The 22,399-nt window shown below is 40.7% G+C and overlaps 1 protein-coding gene across 10 annotated transcripts in view; it reads left to right on the top strand.

Moving 5' to 3' along the window:
- Positions 1 to 22,399, top strand: part of ASH1L (ASH1 like histone lysine methyltransferase) — a 224,159-nt gene that overhangs the window by 107,816 nt on the left and 93,944 nt on the right. For all 10 annotated transcript variants that reach the window (XM_063655579.1, XM_063655645.1, XM_063655399.1 and 7 more), the window contains one exon: positions 18,801 to 19,542. In XM_063655579.1, coding sequence (XP_063511649.1) covers positions 18,801 to 19,542 — 742 coding nt within the window. The remainder of the gene's footprint in view (positions 1 to 18,800; positions 19,543 to 22,399) is intronic.

Here is a 22,399-nt window from a genome sequence, read left to right on the forward strand (position 1 = left end):
CAGTGCCAAAGCAAGTCATGTGGTTAAGTCTTGTGTCAATGGGATTAGAAAGTATAATCCTTTTGGCGGTGGGGGGTGGATAGCAAATATTTATAAGTAATAATATAGTCTATCATATGTGTATGTTAAGAAATGCTACAACATTACAATATGAAGAATGGAGTGTGACAAATGCATGCAGACAGAGTAGATAAGGGCTTCAGATTTGGATATATTAAATTTGGACTGTCTTTGGCCTATTTAGGTAGAGATATTGACCGTTAGAAGCAGCGGTTTATACTTTGAGAGACATCTGTGGTAGAGATCTACCAGTATATATATGAACTTGAATTTGGCAGTGAAAGAGATCACCCAGGGAGAATGTGTTAAGTGAGGTGATGGGGACGGAGACCTAAGAAACTTGAGCATTTTGGAGGGAAGTGAAAGAAAAGATGTTTAGTGAAGGAGACTTAAATATGAAACATCAAACTGTATATGTCACAGAAGCCTAAACAAGACTTCAGAATGGAACAGATTAGTCAACATTAGATGTCACAAAGAGATCAAGAAGAGTTCGATCAGAAAGTGTCAAATGATTGAGAAAATAAGAAAAAATAGTCTGAGAATGTGAAAGTTTGGAGCTTGAAAGTGGGAAAGGAGACTTAAAATTCAAGTGGCATTGAAATAAATTAGAGCTCTTTATTTCCAGCAATGTGGTAGATTAGGTGTGCAGAGCAACCAAACACCTTGTTATCTAAAACCTAAAAATACATGGACAACATTTCTTACAGTATGACTGAACTTTGAAGTAACTAAGTAGGAAACCAGAAACTTCAGAAAGTTCAATTCAACAGAGATAAAGAGCGTTAGAGCTGCTTGACATCTGCTTGATCCCTGGTGGCTGGGAGTCTGGTAATTGGAACACATCCAGCTGCAAGAGACAAAAGACAGAGCCTAGGACTCTAGTAGAACAGAAAACCACATCAGATTTCCATGCATAAAGTTGGAACCCCCAAAAGGTGACACTTAACAATGTACGGGAAAATAGAAATAAACCTATCATAGAAAAGGACAGTTTCTTGTTTTAGTTTTGGCTTTGGAAGGAGGAAGAAAAAGGAGTTCCTGACCAGAGAAGCTCTTACTAATTCTCTGCGTCTCCTACAGATTTATATTGTTTGTCAGACCCAGAAAAAAGTTAAAATAAAATTTGTCATAGGTTTGTAGTGTTCCCAGTTGCATTGCAGAGCCAAATGCAAATACTCCAGAGAATTGCCATTAAATATAAACCTGAGCTTTCAAAATCACTGTATTCACAATTTTGGTTGACCTAGCTTTCTCATATATTGTAGCAACACAGGGAATGACAGCCTTTATTTTGCAATTTAAAGGCAAAGAAGTAAACCAGAATCATGTCCTAACCTTCTAGGTATAATCAAAGGAATACCATACCTCTAGAAACCATCTGTTTAGTAAACTGAGGTATGTAAACAACTGTAGAAACAAAAAGCAATTTGCATTTTGGATAAGATGCCTCAAGGCCCATCCTTGAACAATTCCCTGTTTTTGAGATAAATCCAAAGGGATAATATACTAACAGTATATGATTTTACTGAAATCTGTAGTCTTTATTATGCATATCGGGAGCCCATAGTAACAAAATTATTATTGATGAGTAAAATCTAAGCCTTTCCTGGAGGTTTTTAATATCTCATTAGGTCTTTAGGACGTAATATGAGGATAACTATTTTCATTTCTGAAATGAGTATTTGCAAATACTCTGTTAAAGTTTACATCTATCTTAGAGGTCTTTTTTTTAATATTTGTAGCTTTTAAGATATTTATGTCTGTCTGCTCATTTCTCAGATATTTGACATAACTGAAGATTTTTATAATTAGGACACAAATCCATGGTAATTTTCACATTCTAGAGAACATAAATCCCTTCAATAGTGTTTCACAGAATCATTTCATCTTTTTATAGCTGGTTTGCAAATATTGTTACATTGATGAGAGAGGTAGTTCTTTTATAATTTTATTAATGAGCAACTACTATATTCAGGCTACCAAATTCAACTACTGTATTAATATTAAGCCAAAAGACTATAAGAGACATTCCATAATACCAAGGAACTTATGTTAAGATCAGTTTATCTTGACAGCAACAATAAAATATGCTAGTGATTTTACATAAATTAATTTATTTACTTATTATTTTTGACAGAGTCTCACTCTTGTCACCCAGACTGGAGTGCAGTGTCACAATCTCGACTCACTGCAACCTCCACCTCCCAGGTTCATGCAGTTCTCCTGCCTCACCCTCTCTTGTAGCTGGGATTATAGGCATGTGCCACCACGCTCAGCTAATTTTTGTATTTTTAGTAGAGACGGGGTTTCACCATGTTGGCCAGGCTGGTCTCGAACTCCTGACCTCAAGTAATCCGCCCACCTCGGACTCCGAAAGTGCTGGGATTACAGGCGTGAGCCACCACTCCTGACCTGTATAGTATTTTTCTACACATAACTGAATGCTGAAATGATGGAAAGTTAATCAGAAAATGCTTCCATAAACTTTATATTGAGGTTTAAAAGACATCATACATATGCCATGACTAAAGAGGTAAGTGGGAGAAGAGGAGAAGGCATTTTGATATAATGGGAAAACTATGTACTTTTGACTTTGATCTAGTTGATTCACATTTAGCAATATTGTGTAACCTTGTGGAAGTTACATAAACCATTCAACCCATGGCTTTCTTATCTGTAACATGAGGCTACTACTATTTATCTTGCAGACTAGTGGGAATTAGAGTAAGTGGATAGGAAATTCTTATCACTGAATTAGTTTTTGAGTAAATAGTAACTTCTCTCTTTTTTTGAGACAGAGTCTTGCTCCGTCGCTCAGGCTGGAGTGCAGTGGCGCGATCTCGGCTCACTGCAAGCTCCACCTCCCAGCTTCATGCCATTCTCCTGCCTCAGTCTCCCAAGTAGCTGGGACTACGGGCGCCTGCCACCACACCCCGCTAATTTCTTTTTGTATTTTTAGTAGAGACGGGGTTTCACCGCGTTAGCCAGGATGGTCTGGATCTCCTGACCTCATGATCTGCCCGCCTCAGTCTCCCAAAGTGCTGGGATTACAGGCGTGAGCCACTGAGCCCGGCCTTTTTTTTTTTTTTTTTTTTTTTTTGACACGCAGTCTCCCTCTGTTGCCCAGGCTACAGTGCAATGGTGCAATCTCAGCTTACTGCATCCTCCGCCTCCTGAGTTCAAGTGATTCTCCTGCCTCAGCCTCCCGAGTAGCTGGGACTGCAGATGTGCACCGCCACACCAGCTAATTTTTATATTTTTAGTAGAGATGGGGTTTCACTATGTTGGCCAGGCTGGTCTTGAACTCCTGACCTCAGGTGATCCACCTGCCTGGCTTCCCAAAGTGCTGCGATTAGAGGCATGAGCTACTGCACCCAGCCATAAATGGTAACTTCTGTTGTTACTGTTGCTACTGTTGGCCCTCCTGCCATTATTATGAGGGTATGGAATGAGAATTAGGTCATATACAAGGAAGACAGGGTATAGTGGTAAAGCATAAAAAAAGATTGCAAAGGCGTTTAGCCACATTTTTTTCTGTTTTATGGGACGGAGTCTTGCTCTGTCACCCAGACTGGAGTGTAGTTGCATGATATGGCTCACTGCAGCCTCCGCCTCCCGGGTTCAAGTGATTCTCCTGACTCAACCTCCACAGTAGCTGGGACTATAGGTGTGTGCTACCACGCCTGGCTAAGTTTTGTATTTTTAGTAGGGACAGGGTTTTGCCATGTTAGCCAGGCTGATCTTGAACTCCTAACCACAGATGATCTGCCTGCCTCGGCCCCCAAAAGTGCTGGGATTTCAGGCCTGAGCCACTGTGCCTGGCCTGTTTAGCCACATGTGATGAGTAGTCTTATATCTTTGCTGACTACTAGGCCCTCCTTGCATAGAGTAAAACTCCAAAAAAATGGCCTAAGAAAAACTAGGGAGTTGCATATGAAAAATTCCTAAGGTTTACATGTGGCATGAGACATTTGAACTCTGACTACCAACTGTAGAGTCCTTGGGGACAATTATGAAGGCCCCCATAAAGATTACATCTTGGTCAGACGTGGTGGCTAACACCTGTTGTCCCAGCACATTAGGAGACCAAGACGGGTAGATCACTTGAGGCCAGGAGTTTGAGGGCAGCCTGGCCAACATGGCAAAACCCCATCTTTACTAAAAACACATAAAAATTAGCCAGACGTCACACACACCTGTAGTCCCAGCTACTTGGGAGGCTGAGGCAGGAGAATTGCTTGAACCCAGGAGGCAGAGGTTGTAAACCCAAGATTGCGCCACTGCACTCCAGCCTGGGCAACAGAGCAAGACCCTGTCTCAAAAAGAAAAAAAAAAAAAAAAGGTTACACCTTAGCAGGGCTAAAGTATCTCTGGAATGAAGATTACACTAGACCCTAGTAATGATTTAAAACAGGATTCAAGGAATCAAACTGTCAAACTGTTCTACAAATAACTGATTTTTAAAACAAAGTTCAACATTTAAAAACATTTTAATTGTGAAAAAACAAACAAAATTTTTTTTTACATTGTGGCAAAATACAGACAATATAAAATTTACTGGCAGGACACAGTCGGTCACGCCTGTAATCCCAGCACTTTGGGCGGCCGGGGTGGGCAGATCACCTGAGGTCCGGAGTTGGAGACCAGCCTGGCCAACATGGCAAAACCCCATCTCTACTAAAAATACAAAAACTAGCCAGGCGTGATGGTGGGTGCCTGTAATCCCAGTTACTCGGGAGGCTGAGGCACGAGAATCGCTTGAACCCAGGAGGTGGAGGTTGCAGTGAGCCAAGATCACGCCACTGCATTCTAGCCTGGGTGACAGAGTGAGACCATCTCAAAAAAAAAAAAAAAAAAAAAAAAAATGTACCATCTTAACCATTTCTAAAGCCATGTGCAATGGCTCACGTCTGTAATCCCAGCACTTTGGGAGGCCGAGGCAGGCGGATCACCTGAGGTCAGGAGTTCAAGACTAGTCTGGCCAACATGGTGAAACCCCATCTCTACTAAAAATATAAAAATTAGCCGGCCATGGTGACGCATGCCTGTAGTCCCAGCTACGCAGGAGGCTGAGGCAGGAGAATCGTATGAACTTGGGAGGCGGAGGCTGCCGTGAGCTGAGATCATGCCAGTGCACTCCAGCCTAGGAGACGGAGCTAGACTCTCCATTTCTTTTCTTTTCTTTTTTTTTCACAGTCTCCCTCCTGTCGCCCAGGCTGGATCCCAAGTTCAAGTGATTCTCCTGCCTCAGCCTCCAAGTAACTGGGATTACAGGTGTCCACCACCACACCAGCTAATTTTTGTATTTTTAGTAGAGTTGGGGTTTTGCCATGCTGGCCAGGCTGGTCTTGAACTCCTGACCTCAGATGATCCACCGGCCTTGGCCTCCCAAAGTGCTGTGATTACGGGCGTGAGCCACCGCGTCTGCCTAGACTCCCCATTTCTAAGTGTACAGTTAATTCACTAGTGTTAAGTACATTTACATTATTGTGCAACCAATCTCCATAATTTTTTCATCTTGCAAAACTGAAACTCTATATCCGTTAAATAAGAACTTCATATTCCCCTGTCCCTTCAGTCCCTGGCAATCACCCACTAAAGTGGAACCATACGGTGTTTGTTTTTTTGTGACTGGCTTACTTAACTTAGCATAAGGTCCTCAGGGTTTATTTTTTATTTATTTTTATTTCTTTTTTTTTTTTTTTTTTTTTGAGGTGGAGTTTCGCTCTTGGTGCCCAGGCTGCAGTGCAATGGAGAGATCTCAGCTCACTGCAACCTCTACCTCCTGGGTTCATGTGATTCTACTGCCTTAGCCTCCCGAGTAGCTGGGATTACACGCATGCACCACCATGCCCAGCTAATTTTGTATTTTTAGTAGAGATAGGGTTTCTTCATGCTGGTCAGGCTGGTCTCAGACTCCTGATCTCAGGTGATCCGCCCGCCTCGGCCTCCCAAAGTGCTGGGATTACAGGTGTAAGCCACCGTGCCCAGACAGGGTTTATCCATTTTTTAGCATGTGTCAGAATTGCCTTCCCTTTTAAGGCTGAATAATATTCCTTTGTATGTTTTACCACATTTTGTTTATTGTTATTTGTTTATAAATGGTTACTTGGGTTGCTACCAACCTTGGCCGTTTGTGAATAATACTGCTATGAGCAATGGTGAACAGATACCTCTTCCAGACCCTGCTTTCAGTTCTTTTTGGTATATACCCAGAAGTGGAATTCCTCGATTATATGGTAATTCTATTTTTAATTTTTTGATGGATTGTCCTACTGTTTTCCACAATGGTGTACCATTTTACATTTCCATCAACAGTGTACAAATGTTCCAGTTTTTTCAACTTCAACATTTTTTAAAGGAAGACAAAATCCAAACACTTAATGTAACATTAAACTATCTAGCATCCTAAAAAAATTAATAGACTTGCCAAGAAGCAAGAAAATATGATTCAGCAGAAGAAAAATCAGTAGGAACTGCCACAGAAATAACATGGGGTATAATTAATAGAGAAGTATACTAAAAGAGCTATTTTTGATAATTTAAAGGAAAATGTGAACATAGGATAGAAACGAAAGATATTAAAAAATCCGCCAGGCATCGTGGCGTGTGCCTGTAGTCCCAGTTACTCTGGAAGCTGAGGAGAGAGGATAGTTTGAGGCTAGGAGTTCAAGGATGTAGTGTACTATAATTGCACCTGTGAACAGCCACTGTTCTGCAGCCTGGACAACATATGGAGACTTCGTCTCTTTAAAAAAATCAAATGCAACTTCTATGGATGAAAAATACAATATCTGAAATGAAAATTTCACTAAATGATATAACAGTAGATTAGATCCTACAGAAGAAAAGATTACTAAACTTGGAGAAATACAAATAAAAGTTATCCAAAATGAAGTACAGAGTGGAATAAAAGAGTGACCAAAAAAATGAATTAAACTTTAGTGACCTCTGGTACAATATCAAGAGGGCTAATATACATGGGATAGAGTCTCATAAAGAACAAATTGGGAATAGCAGTTGAAGAAATAATGTTTAATATTTCTTTCACACTTTCATTAAAACTATATCCCACAGATCCATGAAACTCTACGAATCCCATATGGGATAAACACACTGACAGCATACATAGACAAATTAAAGGACATTATTACCAAATTTCTGGAAAACGATTGTAAAGAGAAAATCTTTAACCAGCAGAAACAAAATTAAAAACGCATACATACAAACATATACAGAGGAACACAGTAACAACTATCAGCAGACATATTGTCAGAAATTTTACAAGCCAAAACACAATGGAATGATGTCTTTAAATGTGGAAAGGAAAAAAAAAAATCTCTCAACTTAAAATTCTTTAACCAGCAAAAATATCTTTCAAAAATGGAGGCAAGATAAACATTATCAGAAAAAGAAAAGTTTAAAGAATTTGTTGCCAGTAGACCTACAGTAGCAGAAACACTAAAGGACGTTCTTCAGATAGAAAGAAAACATAGTAGATAGAAACATGTATCTACCAAAGTAGTAAAGAGTGCCAGAAATTGTCAACCAATGGGAAAATATAAAACACATTTTTCTCGGCTGGGCGCAGTGGCTCACACCTGTAATCCCAGCACTTTGGGAGGCTGAGACGGGTGGATCACGAGGTCAGGAGATCGAGACCATCCTGGCTAACACGGCGAAACCCCGTCTCTACTAAAAATACAAAAAAGTAGCCGGGCATGGTGGCGGGTGCCTGTAGTCCCAGCTACTCAGGAGGCTGATGCAGGAGAATGGCGTGAACCCGGGAGGCAGAGCTGGCCAGTGAGCCAAGATTGCGCCACTGCACTGGAGCCTGGGTGACAGAGCGAGACTCTGTCTCAAAAAAAAACAAAAAAAAAAACCACAATTTTCTCATATTCTTTTGAAGTGCTTGTGAAATTATACCAAGATACCATCCTGTTCTGGATAATCAAATGTCTTGATACGTTTTAAAAGATTAAACTCATGCAGAATATATTTTCAGACCACAATAGAATTAAATTAGAATTCAGTAATACAAGTTACGAAATTCTCTAAATATGTAGAAATTAAATAACACACTTCTAAATAATTCATAAGTAAAAGATGAATCCCCAAAAATGAAATCAGAAAATACTTTGAAATGAATAAAAATGAAAGACACATAGGGCCGGGCGTGGTGGCTCATGCCTGTAATCCCAGCACTTTGGGAGGCCGAGGCGAGGGATCACGAGGTCAAGAATTCGAGACTATCCTGGCCAACATGGCGAAACCCCATCTCTGCTAAAAATACAAAAAAATTAGCTGGGCGTGGTGGCGCATGCCTGTAGTCCTGGCTGCTTGGGAGGCTGAAGCAGGAGAATCACTTGAACTCGGGAGGTGGAGGTTGCAGTAAGCCGAAATCGTGCCACTGCACTCCAGCCTGGCAACAAAGTGTGACGCCGTTAAAAAAAAAACACACACACATAGAAATTTGTGGGATAATCTAAGAATATTTGTAGCTGCGATTATTAAACACCAAAGATCTATCTAAGTCAGTTCTCACCTTTAGGAAGCTGAAAAAAGAGCAAGTAAAACCTGCATTAGAAAGAAGATAGTAGGCTGGGCGCAGTTGCTCACGCCTGTAATCCCAGCACTTTGGGAGGCTGAGGCAGGCAGATCACGAGGTCAGGAGTTTGAGACCAGCCTGACCAATATGGTGAAACCCAGTCTCTACTAAAAAAATACAAAAATTAGCTGGGCGTGGTCACGCGTACGTGTAATCCCAGCTACTTAGGAGTCTGAGGCAGGAGAATTGCTTGAACTGGGAGGCAGAGGTTGCAGTGAGCTGAGATAGCACCATTGCACTCCAGCCTGGGCGACAGAGCGAGTCTCCGTCTCAAAAAAGAAGAAAGTGAAAGTTGGGTGGTGTGGCACCCCTGTGCCTGAAGTCTTAGCTACCTGGGTGACTGAGGCAGGGAATAGACTGCTTAAGCCGAGGAGTTTGAGGCTAGTCTGAGCACCTTGGCAAGACCCATCTCAAAACAACACCACCACCAACAACAAAACGAAGAAAAAAAAAAAATTAGCCCAGAATAGCCAAAGCTATTTCTAAGCTGAAAGGGAGAAATAACTTTACCTGACTTCAATTATGCTACAGAGCTATAATAACCAAAACAGCATGGTACTAGCATAAAAATAGACACATAGACCAGTGGAATAGGAGAGAGAACCCAGAAACAAATCCACACACCTTCAATGAACTTATTTTTGACAAAGGTCCCAAGAGCATAACGTCTCTTCAATAAATAGTGCTGGGAATACTGGATATTCATATGCAAAAGAAAAACTTGACCCGTGTCTCTTCAGCACATAGAAAAACTGAAATCAAAATGGATGAAAGGCTTAAATCTAAGGTCTCAAAAGTATGAAACTACTATAAGAGAACATTGGGAAAACTCTCCCGGATATTGATCTGAACAAAAATTTATGAGCAATACCCCACAGGCACAGGCAGCCAAACAAATATGGATAAATGTGATCAAGTAAAAAAGCTTCTGCACAGCAAAGTATACAATCAATAAAGTGAAGAGACAACCCACAGAATGGGAGAAAATATTTGCAAACTACACATCTAACAGAGTATTCATAACCAGAATATATAAATTCAAACCACTCTATAGGTAAAAGTCTAATAATCCGTTTAAAAAATGGGCAAAAGACTGAAGAGATATTTCTCAAAAGAAGATGTTACAAATGGCAACAGGCATAGGTACTCAACATCATTGATTATCAGAGGAATGCAAATCAAAACTACAATGATACACCATCTCACCCCAGGTAAAATGGTTTATACCCAAAAGACAGGCAGTAACAAGGCTGAGTGTGGTGGTTCATGCCTGTAATCCTGTCACTTTGGGAGCCTGAGGCATGTGGATTGCCTGAGCTCAGGAGTTCAAGACCAGCCTTGGCAACATGGTGAAACCCCATCTCTACCAAATTAGCCAGTCGTATAACCCAGTCTCAAATCAATTAATAAATTAGTATTTTTTAAGAAAAACAATACATGAGAAAAATCACCCAATTGTCTTAGTAGATTAAGGGAACATATTTGACAAAATCTGACATCCATTCATGATTTTTAAAAAAAAGCTCTTAGAAAATAAGACTAGAATAGAATTTGCTCAACCCATTACAGGGTGTTTGCAGAAAAACCTATAGCTAACCTAACACTTAATGGTGAAAGACTGAAAGCTTCCTCCCTAAGACTGGGGAAAAGGTGTAGATGTCCACTACTTCTATTCAGCATTATAGGGAAGTCTTAATGTCTTATTCAGAGATAATACAATTTGCAAAAAATTCCCAAGGAATTTGTTAAAAAGTTGCTGGAACTTAATAAATGAGTTTAACAATACAATTTCTGTGTGTTTAAGCTCAACATATAGAAATCATTGTATTTCTATATACAGTGAACAATTAGAAACTGAAATGTAGCCAGGCATGGTGGCTCACACCTGTATTACCAGCACTTTGGGAGACAGAAGTGTGTGGATCGCTTGAGCCCAGAAGTTCCAGACCAGTCTAGGCAACATGGCGAAACCCCATCTCTACAAAAATTACAAAGATTAGCTGGGCATGGTGGTGCACACCTGTAGTCTCAGCTACTCGGGAGGCTGAGACATGAGAATTGCTTGAACCCGGGAGGTGGAGGTTGCAGTGAACCAAGTTCATGCCACTGCACTCCAGCCTGGATGAGAGCAAGACCTTGTCTCAAAAAAAAAAAAATTAATTAATTAATTGAAATATAAATAATACTATTTACAGTTGTATTAAAAGCCATTAAAGTCTTAATGATAAATTTAGAAAAACATGTACGGGATCTGTATAATAAAAAGTACAGTGGCTGGGTGCGGTGGCTCACGCCTGTAATCCCAGCAGTTTGGGAGGCCAAGGCAGATGGATCATTTGAGGTCAGGAGTTCAAGACCAGCCTGGCCAACATGGTGAAACCCCGTCTCTACTAAAAATACCAAAAAAAAAAAAAAATGTACAGTGTAGGCCCAGTGGTTCATGCCTGTAGTCCTAGCAACATGGGGGAATGAGGCAGGAAGATCATTTGGGGCCAGGAGATTCAGACCAGTGTGGGTAACAGTGAGACCCTGTCCCTTAGGGAAAAAATAAAAAATAAAAAATATACACACACACATACACATCTATGTACTCACTAAAATCACAAAAAATTAAAATTAAAAAAATACAAAGTCTTTTTGAGAAAAATTGAAGAATAAGTGGGAGAGATATGTCAGAGGCATTTTTGAAAGACTCATTATTGTTGAGATGTCACCTTTCTCCAGATCACTCTATACAGTCAGTGGACTCAATACAGTTGCAACAGGATTTTAATGTAAACTGGCAGACTGATTCTAAAATTTATATAGAGGCCAGGCGTGGTGGCTCACACTTATAATCGCAGCACTTTCGGAGGCCACTGCAGGAGGATCACTTGAGCCCAGAAGTTAAAGACCAGCCTGGGCAACATAGACACTTCGTGTCTTATTTTTTTTTTAATTATTAAAAATTGAAATTTAGATCAGGTGTAGTGGCTCACCCCTGTAATCTCAGCACTTTGGAATGCTGAGGTGGGCAGATCACCTGAGGTCAGGAGTTCAAGACCAGCCTGGCCAACATGGCAAAACCCCATCTCTACTAAAAATACAAAACATTAGCCGGGCATGGTGGTGGGTGAGTGTAATCCCAACTACTCAGGAGGCTGAGGCAGGAGAATTGCTTGAACCCGGGAGGTGGAGGTTGCAGTGAGCAGCGATCACGCCATTGCACTCCAGCCTGGGCAACAAGAGTGAAACTCCGCTAACTTTCAATTGATTTTTGACAAATGTGACTATTTCAATGGGACAAGGATAGTCTTTTCAACAAATGGTGCTGTAACTACTGGATATCCTTATGGAATAAAAAGATCACTGACCTTGTTTCATACCACATGAAAAATTTAAATCAAAAAAGATCATATACCCCTATGAAATTTCGGAAATAATAAAACTTTTAGAAGAATAGGAAAAAATCTTTAAGACCTTGGGGGGTGGTCAGAGATTTCTTAAATAGTATAAAAAGCAAGGACCATTTAAAAAATTTTGACTTTATCAAACTTTAAGACTTTTGCTTTTCAAAAAAACATTATTTAAGGCTAGACTTGTGCCTGGTGGCTCATGCCTGTAAGCCCAACACTTTGGGAGGCTGAGGCTACAGAGTCATTGAAGCAGTACTCTGTCTTTATGAAAAAAAACACTTAGGGAGGATGTGGCCGGACAATCACTTGAGCCCAGGAGCTGGAAACCAGCCTGGGCAGCATAGTGAGACCCTGTCTCTAAAAAAAAAAAAAAAGAAAAGAAAAATTAGCCAGGTGTCCTGTCTCATGCCTGTAGTCCCAGTTACGTGGGATGCTGACGTGTGAGAATCCCTTGAGCCTAGGAGGTCGATGCTGCTGCAGTGAGCTGTGATTCTGCTATCGCACTCCAGCTTGGACAACAGAGCCAGACTCCGTCCCTTTAAAGAACAAACAGGGCTGGTTGTGGTGGCTTATGCCTGTCATCCTAGCACTTCAGAAGGCTGAGGCAGGTGGATTACTTGAGGTCAGGAGTTCAAAACCACCCTGGCCAACATGGTGAAACCCCATCTCTGCTAAAAATACAAAAATTAGCTGGGCGTGGTGGCAGGCACCTGTAATCTCAGCTCCTCAGGAATCCCGTGAACCCCAGGAGGTGGAGGTTGCAGTGAGCCAAGATCACACCACTGTACTCCGGCCTGGGTGATAAAGCGAGACTTCATCTCAGAAAACAAACAGAAAACATTATTTAAGAAAATGAAAATGTAAGCCAAAAAATGAAAGAACCCAATAAAAATAATCGGCAAAAGATCTGAATAGAATTTTCTCAAAAGAATGCATATGAATTGCCAATAAGCTCATGAAAATATGCTCAATTGCCGGGCGCGGTGGCTCACGCCTGTAATCCTAGCACTTTGGGAGGCTGAGGTGGGCAGATCACGAGGTCAGGAGATCGAGACCATCCTGGCTAACACGGTGAAACCCCGTCTCTACTAAAAATACAAAAAATTAGCTGGGCGAGGTGGCAGGCGCCTGTAGTCCCAGCTACTCTGGAGGCTGAGGTAGGAGAATGGCGTGAACCCAGGGGGCGGAGCCTGCAGTGAGCCGAGATCGCGCCACTGCACTCCAGGCTGGGCGACAGCGAGACTCCGTCTCGAAAAAGAAAAAAGAAAATATGCTTAACATCAGGGAAATGCAAATTAAATTTATAAATGAGAACACACCCATTAGAATGATTAAAATGTAAAAGACGGCATAATACCAAGTCTTGGTGAGGATGTATAGGATCTTTAACTCAGTCATTGATGATGGGACTATAAAATAGAACAATCACTTTGTAAAAATTTCTTAAACATACATTTAGTTGATTTAGTAATTCTAGGCAGGTTGCAGTGGCTCACACCTGTAATCCCAGGACTTTGGGAGGCCAAGGCAGGTGGATCATTTGAGGTCAGGAATTCGAGACCAGCCTGGCCAACATGGTGAAATTCTATCTCTACTAAAAACAAAAATTAACCAGGCGTAGTGGCAGGTGCCTGTAGTCCCAGCTACTCAGGAGACTGAGGCAGGAGAATCACTTGAACCCGGGAGGCAGAGATTGCAGTGAGCCAAGATCACGCCACTGCACTCCAGCCTGAGTGACGGAGCTAGACTCTGTTGCAAAAAAAAAAAAAGATTTAGTAATTCCAGTATTAGGTATTGACCCAAGAGAAATGAAAATATGTTTAAACAAAATGTCATGTGCACACATGTTCATAGGATATTTTTTCTTTATGGCTAAAAACTGGAAACAACGCAGATTTCCAGGTGAATATGTAAAGAAATTATGGTATATTCATATAATTCAGTTGTAAAAAGAAATATGTGAATAGTAAAAAGGAACAGTAAAAAGAAATGTGGCAATGTGAATGACTCTCAGATTTATGCTGTGTGAATGAAGCCATACAATAAAATACATATTCTATCTTTTCATGTATATGAACTTCTAGAAAAGCAAACAATATATAATAGGAAGCAGATCAGTTGTTTCTTCTCTGAGGCTGTGGATGACAGGCAATTTATTTTCTTGGAAAGGACACACAATAACTTTTTAGGGTGACAGAAATGTTCTATATATTGGTTATGATGATGGCTACATGGTAAATTTTTCAAAACTCAAAAATGTATATATAAAAAACATGCATTGAATTTTATGTGGTACCTTACCACAGTGAAGTTAATTTTGAAAATAAGTCACATCTAAAATATAGTGTGCAGCATCGTGTCCTAGACTAACAAGAAACATAAATTGGCAGGCCAGAATTTGTGAAGATAGGAACAATTCAAAAATGAAGTGTGAGGTATTAATAGCTCTAGGTGAATGGCCCAGGAAGGAGGCTTCAAAAGTGTGTACCCATTGTAGGATTCTCTTTTAAACTGATATTCATGGATTAAATGCATTGGTAGCTCTGAGTAGTTGATGAAGGGATAGAGGAGATAAAAATAATTCCAAGATTTTGATCCCAGGATTCATTCTTCAACTATGTGTTGATGAATTATGTCCTGGTCATTGGAGATAAAAAGTGATTTTGATGAATATAGTCAACCACGTTAATGGACCAAACATTGTTTGAGAATTACATACATTAAACCACTAATTTGAAGTGTGATTAGTGTTAGGAAAGGAGAAAGTATTATGATAATTCTTAATAGGGGATCTAAATTAAGAATGAGGAGGGTGCTTCCTGGTCAGGTAAATAACCTTTCAGGAAATTATGTCCTCCTCACTGTAAAGTAAAGAATGAATAGTCATTAAGCAGATGAATTTGTGGAGAAAGATTGTTCCAGGTAGAGAGAAAGGCAGACTCAAAGGCCTTGAATCAAGAAAAAACATGATGAGTTTAAGGAACTGAAGTTTATTATTACTAGAATTAAGGGTCTAAGATAATATGAGATTGAGGCTGGAAGAAGAGGTAATAATAATTTTGAAGTTGTTTTATGTGGTAAGAGCCTTTTTAAGAGTTGTAAGCAGAAGCTGAAACCTGATAAAATTTGTGAGGTTTTTTTTGTTTTTTGATTTTTTTTTTTTTTTTTTTTTGAGACGGAGTCTTGCTCTTGTCGCCCAGGCTGGAGTGCAATAGCACGATCTCGGCTCACTGGCTCACTGCAACCTCTGCCTCCCAGGTTCAAGCAATTCTGCCTCAGCCTCACAAGTAGCTGGGATTACAGGCGCCTGCCACCACACCCGGCTAATTTTTGTATTTTTAGTAGAGACGGGACTTCACTATGTTGGCCAGGCTGGTTTCAAACTCCTGACCTGATCTGCCCACCTCAGCCTCCCAAAGTGCTGGGATTACAGGCGTAAGCCATCTTGCCGGGCCTTTGTGTTTTTTTTTAAAGATCACTCAGGCTGCTGTCTAAAGAATGAGTTGGAGGATGAAAGTAGAAGCAGGAAGAACAATGTTTCAATTGTCCATTGCTGCGGAACAAAGCACCTTGAACTTACTGTCATGAAACAATAATAATCAGTTATCATCTCACAGTTTCTCAGGATTCCCTTCCTTTGGTTGTAACCACATGGTGGTGAGGTAAAGTCATCTCAAAATATTCCTTGTTTGGCCAGGCAGGCGGCTCATACCTGTAATCCCAACACTTTGGGAAGCTGAGGTGGTCGGATCATTTGAGCTCAAGAGTTTGAGACCAGCCTAGGCAACACGGCAAAACTCCGTCTCTACAAAAAATGCAAAAAAGTAGTTGGGCATGGTGGTGCATGCCTGTAGTCCCAGCTACTCAGGAGGCTGAGGTAGAAGGGTCGCTTGAGCCTGGGAGGTGGCGGTTGCAGTGACTGAGATTGTGCCACTAGACCTCAGCCTGGTTAACATAGTGAGACCCTGTCTCCAAAAAAAAAAAAAAAAAGGCTGGGCACAGTGGCTCATGCCTGTAATCCCAGCACTTTGGGAGGCCAAGGCGGGCAGATCATGAGGTCAGGAGATCAAGACCATCCTGGCTAACATGGTGAAACCCCGTCTCTACTAAAAAATAAATTAGCCAGGTGTGATGGTGGGCGTCTGTAGTCCCAGCTACTCAGGAGGCTTAGGCAGGAGAATGGTGTGAACCTGGGAGGTGGAGCTTGCAGTGAGCCGAGTTCATGCCACTGCATTCCACCCTGGGCAACAGAGCAAGACTCCGTCTCAAAAAAAAAAAAAAAAGGATTCTTTATTCAAATATCTGGTGGTTGATACTGGTTGTTGGCTATGACCTCAGCAGGATCTATTGGCCAGTATGCCAGCTCATTGCTTGGGCTTCCTTACAGCTTGGAAGCTTGAATCCAAGGGCTTGTGGCGGGGCCGGGGTGGGGGTTGGGGGCGGAGATAGAGAGAGAGAGAGACCTTTTTTTTTTCCAACCCAACATTTTTTTCCAACCTTTTTTTTTTCCAACCTAACATTGGAAATCATCACATTCTTCTATTGAATTTCTTTGCTAAGGCAAGCCTTTAGTGGCAGCAGAGAGGGACTAGACTACAACTTGATAGGGAAAGCATCAAGAGATTAATGTACATATTTTAATAGCCCCACAAGGAATTACACTGTTGCTTCAGGGCAGGGAGATAACATTATCTTAGTCTTGGTGGCCGTAGTAGAAGAAAGGAAAGTGGACAGGTTCAAGAGTTTAAACTAACAGAAGACAGAATTTTATGATTTGTGGGGAGGGTGAAGGAGCAAGAATAAATGATGTGGCCTGAGCTTGGATAACCAACGTCCTGCCACATGATTGATGGTCAGTATACATACTGATAGCTTTATGGTATCATTCACTGATGTAGGGAATCTGGATGGAGGAGCTAGGTTGAAGGGAACGAAAATGAAATGAGATGTGAATATGAGTTTGAGAAACCTGTGAAACATGCAAAAGTAGACAATTAGAAGAAAGGCCTATTCAGAAAATAGAAATTCAGTAGTCATCAGAATATAGATGATAGTTAAAAGAATTGCTAAAGAGAGAATAGAGAGTGAGACAGGAAAAACGCTTAGACTAGAGAGTTTTTAAAAACTATAGCATTTAAAGGTTGGAGAAAAGGAAGGGGTCATTTTTCGTTTTGGTAATTTTCAGATAAAACTGAAGATTGGTATGAATATTTAGAAGTCACTTACATACTGATGATAATTGAGACTATGAGAATAAACATGTTCCCAGTGGGAAAGTAAGTATAAAAGGTAAATAACAAGTACTCTGTATTGAGGACCTCCACAGTTAAATTTAATGGAGTTGCAAGTAATTGAAAGTTAATCAAAGTATATTATAGAAATAGTGTAGGCAGGATTTTAAAGAATTGTGATATCAAATATAGCTGAGAGTTTAAAATTTTTTACTTTTTTTAAATTTTATTATTTTTCTAGAGACAGGGTCTTGCTCTGTCATCCAGGCTGGAATGCAGTGGCGTGATCATAGCTCACTGCAGCCTCAAACTCCATGGCTCAAGCAATCCACCCACCTCAACCTCCTGAGTAGATAGGACTATGGGTACAGGAAACCACACTGGGCTAATTTTTATTTTTTGTTGAGACAGGGTCTCAGTACGTTGCCCAGGCTAGTCTCGAACTCCTGGCCTCAAGTGATCCTTCCACCTCAGCCTCCCAACTCAGCCTCCCAAAATGCTGAGAGTACCGGTGTGAGCCACCATTCCTGGCCTGAAAATGTTTAAATATCAAATTTAGACAAGGGTCTATAGGCCAGAGTTGATGATAAAATAAAATAAAATGTCTTAAAAATTTGGACAAGGCTATTGGATATTATTTGAAGAAAGTTATTGGTAATTTGAGAAAAATTCCACAGTCTGATGATATTGGAATCTAGAATGCCTGAGGCTAATAAAGGAATATCTAATATAGTTATCACATTTAAAAGTCATATAGATAAGAAATCCATTAATTAACTTTGGAGAAGTATGACCCTTGAATAGTAGTAGTAAGCTAGGCAGCATGGGAAGTGACTTATTTTGAACTGATTTTTAAATTATTAGTATTTTTTGAGACAGGGTCTCGCTCTGTCATCCTGATTAGAGTGCAGTGACTCACTGCAGCCTTGACCTCCCAGGCTCAAGTGATCTTCCCAACTTAGCCTCATAAATAGCTGTGACTATAGGTGTGAGCCAGCGTGCCTGGCTAATTTTTTTATATTGTTTGTAGAGACAGCTTCTTGCTATGTTCCCTAGGTTGATCTCGAATTCCTTAGCTGAGGCATTCCTCCTGCCTTGGCCTCCCAGAATACTGGGATTACAGACATGAGCCACTGTGCCCACCCTTTATCCAGCATTTAACTTTTAAGTCCCTTAGCTTAACTGGACCTTAATTTTTTTTCTTTTTTTTATTTTTTATTTTTGACCTTCATTTTTGAAGAATTAAATTTTTTTTCTTTCTACTCCTTACCTCAAAGTGAGAGTTGTTCTTTTTAAATTTACATATTATTAGAGAAATATAGGCCAATTTTGGTTTTATCTTGTTGTAATAACCTTTTTCAGGAAAGTAAACCATCAATTTACCTATGATGTATAATCTTGCTATGGAAAATAGAGTAGTACTCCCTTTTATCTGTGTAAAAACTTATTTAAATAACTAGCTGTGTCCAATTTTGTCTATGTGTGATTTATTGTCTCTTTCAGTAAACGGAGTTCCCTCTCGAAGTCCAAGATTAGTTGCTTCTGGGGATGACTCTGTGGATAGTCTGCTGCAGCGGATGGTACAAAATGAGGACCAAGAGCCCATGGAGAAAAGTATTGATGCTGTGATTGCAACTGCCTCTGCACCACCTTCTTCCAGTCCAGGCCGTAGCCACAGCAAGGACCGAACCCTGGGAAAACCAGACAGCCTTTTAGTGCCTGCAGTCGCAAGTGACTCTTGCAATAATAGCATCTCACTCCTATCTGAAAAGTTGACAAGCAGCTGTTCCCCCCATCATATCAAGAGAAGTGTAGTGGAAGCTATGCAACGCCAAGCTCGGAAAATGTGCAATTACGACAAAATCTTGGCCACAAAGAAAAACCTAGACCATGTCAATAAAATTTTAAAAGCCAAAAAACTTCAAAGGCAGGCCAGGACAGGGAATAACTTTGTGAAACGTAGGCCAGGTCGACCTCGGAAATGTCCCCTTCAGGCTGTCGTATCAATGCAAGCATTCCAGGCTGCTCAGTTTGTCAACTCAGAATTGAACAGAGGCGAGGAAGGAGCAGCACTGCACCTCAGTCCTGACACAGTTACAGATGTAATTGAGGCTGTTGTTCAGAGTGTAAATCTGAACCCAGAACATAAAAAGGGGTTGAAGAGAAAAGGCTGGCTATTGGAAGAACAGACCAGAAAAAAGCAGAAACCATTACCAGAAGAAGAAGAGCAAGAGAATAATAACAGGTAATTCCTCATTTAACATATTATCTGAGTAGAAGAAACTAGCTTTGAAAAACTATAATGTAACTCTATAGCTGAATTATTAATTTCATCTTATAACCTTTCATTTTTTACTATATGAGACCATTTCTTTTCAAAAACTATTCTTATGTATTGCTTTTACAAGTTACAATTAAGAACCAGAGAGGCTAGGTGCAGTGGCTCACACCTGTAATCCCAGCACTTTGGGAGGCCGAGGTGGATGGATCACTTGAGGTGAGGAGTTCAAGACCAGCCTGGCCGACATGGTAAACCATGTCTCTACTAAAAATATAAAAATTAGCTAGATGTGGCAGCGCATTCGTATAATCCCAGCTACTCAGGAGGCTGAGGAGGGAGAATCGCTTGAATCCAGGAGGCTGCAGTGAGCCAAGATTGCACCGCTGCACTCCAACCTGGGTGATGGAGCGAGACCCTGTCTCAAAAACAAACAAAAAAGCAAAGGGCAAGTAACAATCCACTCTGAACCCACTCACTTTACAGACAAAGGAAATCAAGGCCCAGAAATATTATGTATTTTATCCAATATAGAGATGTATGAGCTATGTGACCATTTTATGTGCATACCACATTTTGCTTGTCCATTCATCCATTGATGGATACCTGGGGTGTTTCCATGCTGTAACGCCGCTATGACAGTGGGTATACAAATACCTCTTTCAGACCCTGCTTTAACCTTGGGTACATTCTCAGAAGTGGAATTGCTGGATCATGTGACATTTCTATTTTTAATTTTTTGAGGAACTGCCATACTGTTTTCCAGAAGGGCTATACCATTTTACATGCACAAAGATTTCAGTTACAATGCACAGGGATTTCAGTTACTTTACATCCTCACCAACACTTGCTATTTTCAATTTTTTTTTATAGCAGCCATCCAAATGAGTATGAGATGGGTATCTCATTGTAGTTTTAATTTGCTGTTCCCTAATGATAGTGACAAACATATTTGCATATGCTTATTGGCCATTTGTGTATCTTTAGAGAAATGTCTACTCAATCGCTTTTTCAATTTTTTTATTGGGTTGTTTGGTTTGTTGTTGAGTTTTAGCAGTTCTCAATATATTCTGGATATTATTCTCTTAACTGGCATATAAGCAAATCTTTTCTCCCATTCTGTGGATTGCATTTTTACTTTGTTTATGCTGTCTTTTGATGTACAAAATTTTCTGATATCTATGAAGTCCAATTGTCTGTTTTACCTATAAAGCTGTGGTAATCAAAACCGTATGGTAGTAGCATAAAGAGAGACATATAGACCAATGAAGTAGAATAGAGAGCCCAGAAATAAAACCTTGCATGCATGGTCAGATGATTTTTGACAAAGGTGCCAAAACCATTCAGCGGGGTAAAGGACAGTCTTTTTAACAAATCATGCTAGGAAAACTGGATATCTGCATGCAAAAGAATGAAGTTGTAGTCTTACCTTAAACCATATACAAAATTTAACTCAAAATAGATCAAAGATGTAAATGTAAAATCTAAAACCATAAACTCTTGGCCAGGCGCGGTGGCTCACGCCTGTAATTCTAGCACTTTGGGAGGCCAAGGCGGGCAGATCACAAGGTCAGGAGTTCAAGACCAGCCTACCCAACATAGTGAAACCCCGTCTCTACTAAAAATAGAAAAATTAGCCAGGCGTGGTGGTGTGCGCCTGTAATCCCAGCTACTCAGGAGGCTGAGGCAGGAGAATCCCTTGAACAGGGGAGGTGGAGGTTGCAGTAAGCCGAGATTGCGCCATCACACTCCAGCCTGGGCAACAAGAGCGAAACTTTGTCTCAAAATAAATAAATAAATAAATAAAAATAAAACTGTAAGCTCTTAGGAGAAAATATAGGGCAAAAGCTTCACAGCATTGAATTTGGCCGTGATTTGTTAGATGTAATAACAAAGGCACAGGCAATAAACCATTATTTATTTATTTATTTATTTTTTTTTTTTTTGAGACGGAGTTTCACTCTGTCACCCAGCCTGGAGTACAATGGCACGATGTCCACTCACTGCAACCTCCACCTCCCGGGTTCAAGTGATTCTCCTGCCTCAGCCTCCCGAGTAGCTTGGACTACAGGCGCCTGCCACCACGCCGGGCTAATTTTTTGTATTTTTAGTAGAGACAGGGTTTCACCGTGTTAGCCAGGATGGTCTTGATTTCCTGACCTCGTGATCCGCCTGCCTCGGCCTCCCAAAGGGCTGGGATTACAGGCGTGAGCCACTGCTCCCGGCCGTATGTTGCTGTAGTTTTAATGTGTTGTTTCATTGTTTGTGTGTAATACAATTCTTCGATTTTACTCTTGGATTATTTTCAACTTGAGGTTATTGCCCAGAAAAACTGCTTTTAATATTCCTCTAATGTCCACTGGTGGATATGGACACTAATTTCTCTAAAGCATTATATATATATATATGCCGAGACCAGCTCGGTCGGGGAGACCCTAACCCAGTGGCGCTAGAGGAATTAAAGACACAGAAATATAGAGGTGTGAAGTGGGAAATCAGGGGTCTCACAGCCTTCAGAGCTGAGAGCCCCAAACAGAGATTTACCCACGTATTTATTAACAGCAAGCCAGTCATTAGCATTGTTTCTATAGATATTAGATTAACTAAAAGTATCCCTTATGGGAAACGGGATTAACTAAAAGTGTCCCTTATGGGAAACAAAGGGACGGGCCGAAATAAAGGGATGGGTTTGGCTAGTTACCTGCAGCAGGAGCATGTCCTTAAGGCAGAGATCGCTCATGCTATTGTTTGTGGTTTAAGAACGACTTTAAGCAGTTTTCCACCCTGGGTGGGCCAGGTGTTCCTTGCCCTCATTCCGGTAGAC

This window comes from Pongo pygmaeus, chromosome 1, assembly GCF_028885625.2.
Source record: "Pongo pygmaeus isolate AG05252 chromosome 1, NHGRI_mPonPyg2-v2.0_pri, whole genome shotgun sequence".
Classification (NCBI taxonomy): domain Eukaryota; kingdom Metazoa; phylum Chordata; class Mammalia; order Primates; family Hominidae; genus Pongo; species Pongo pygmaeus.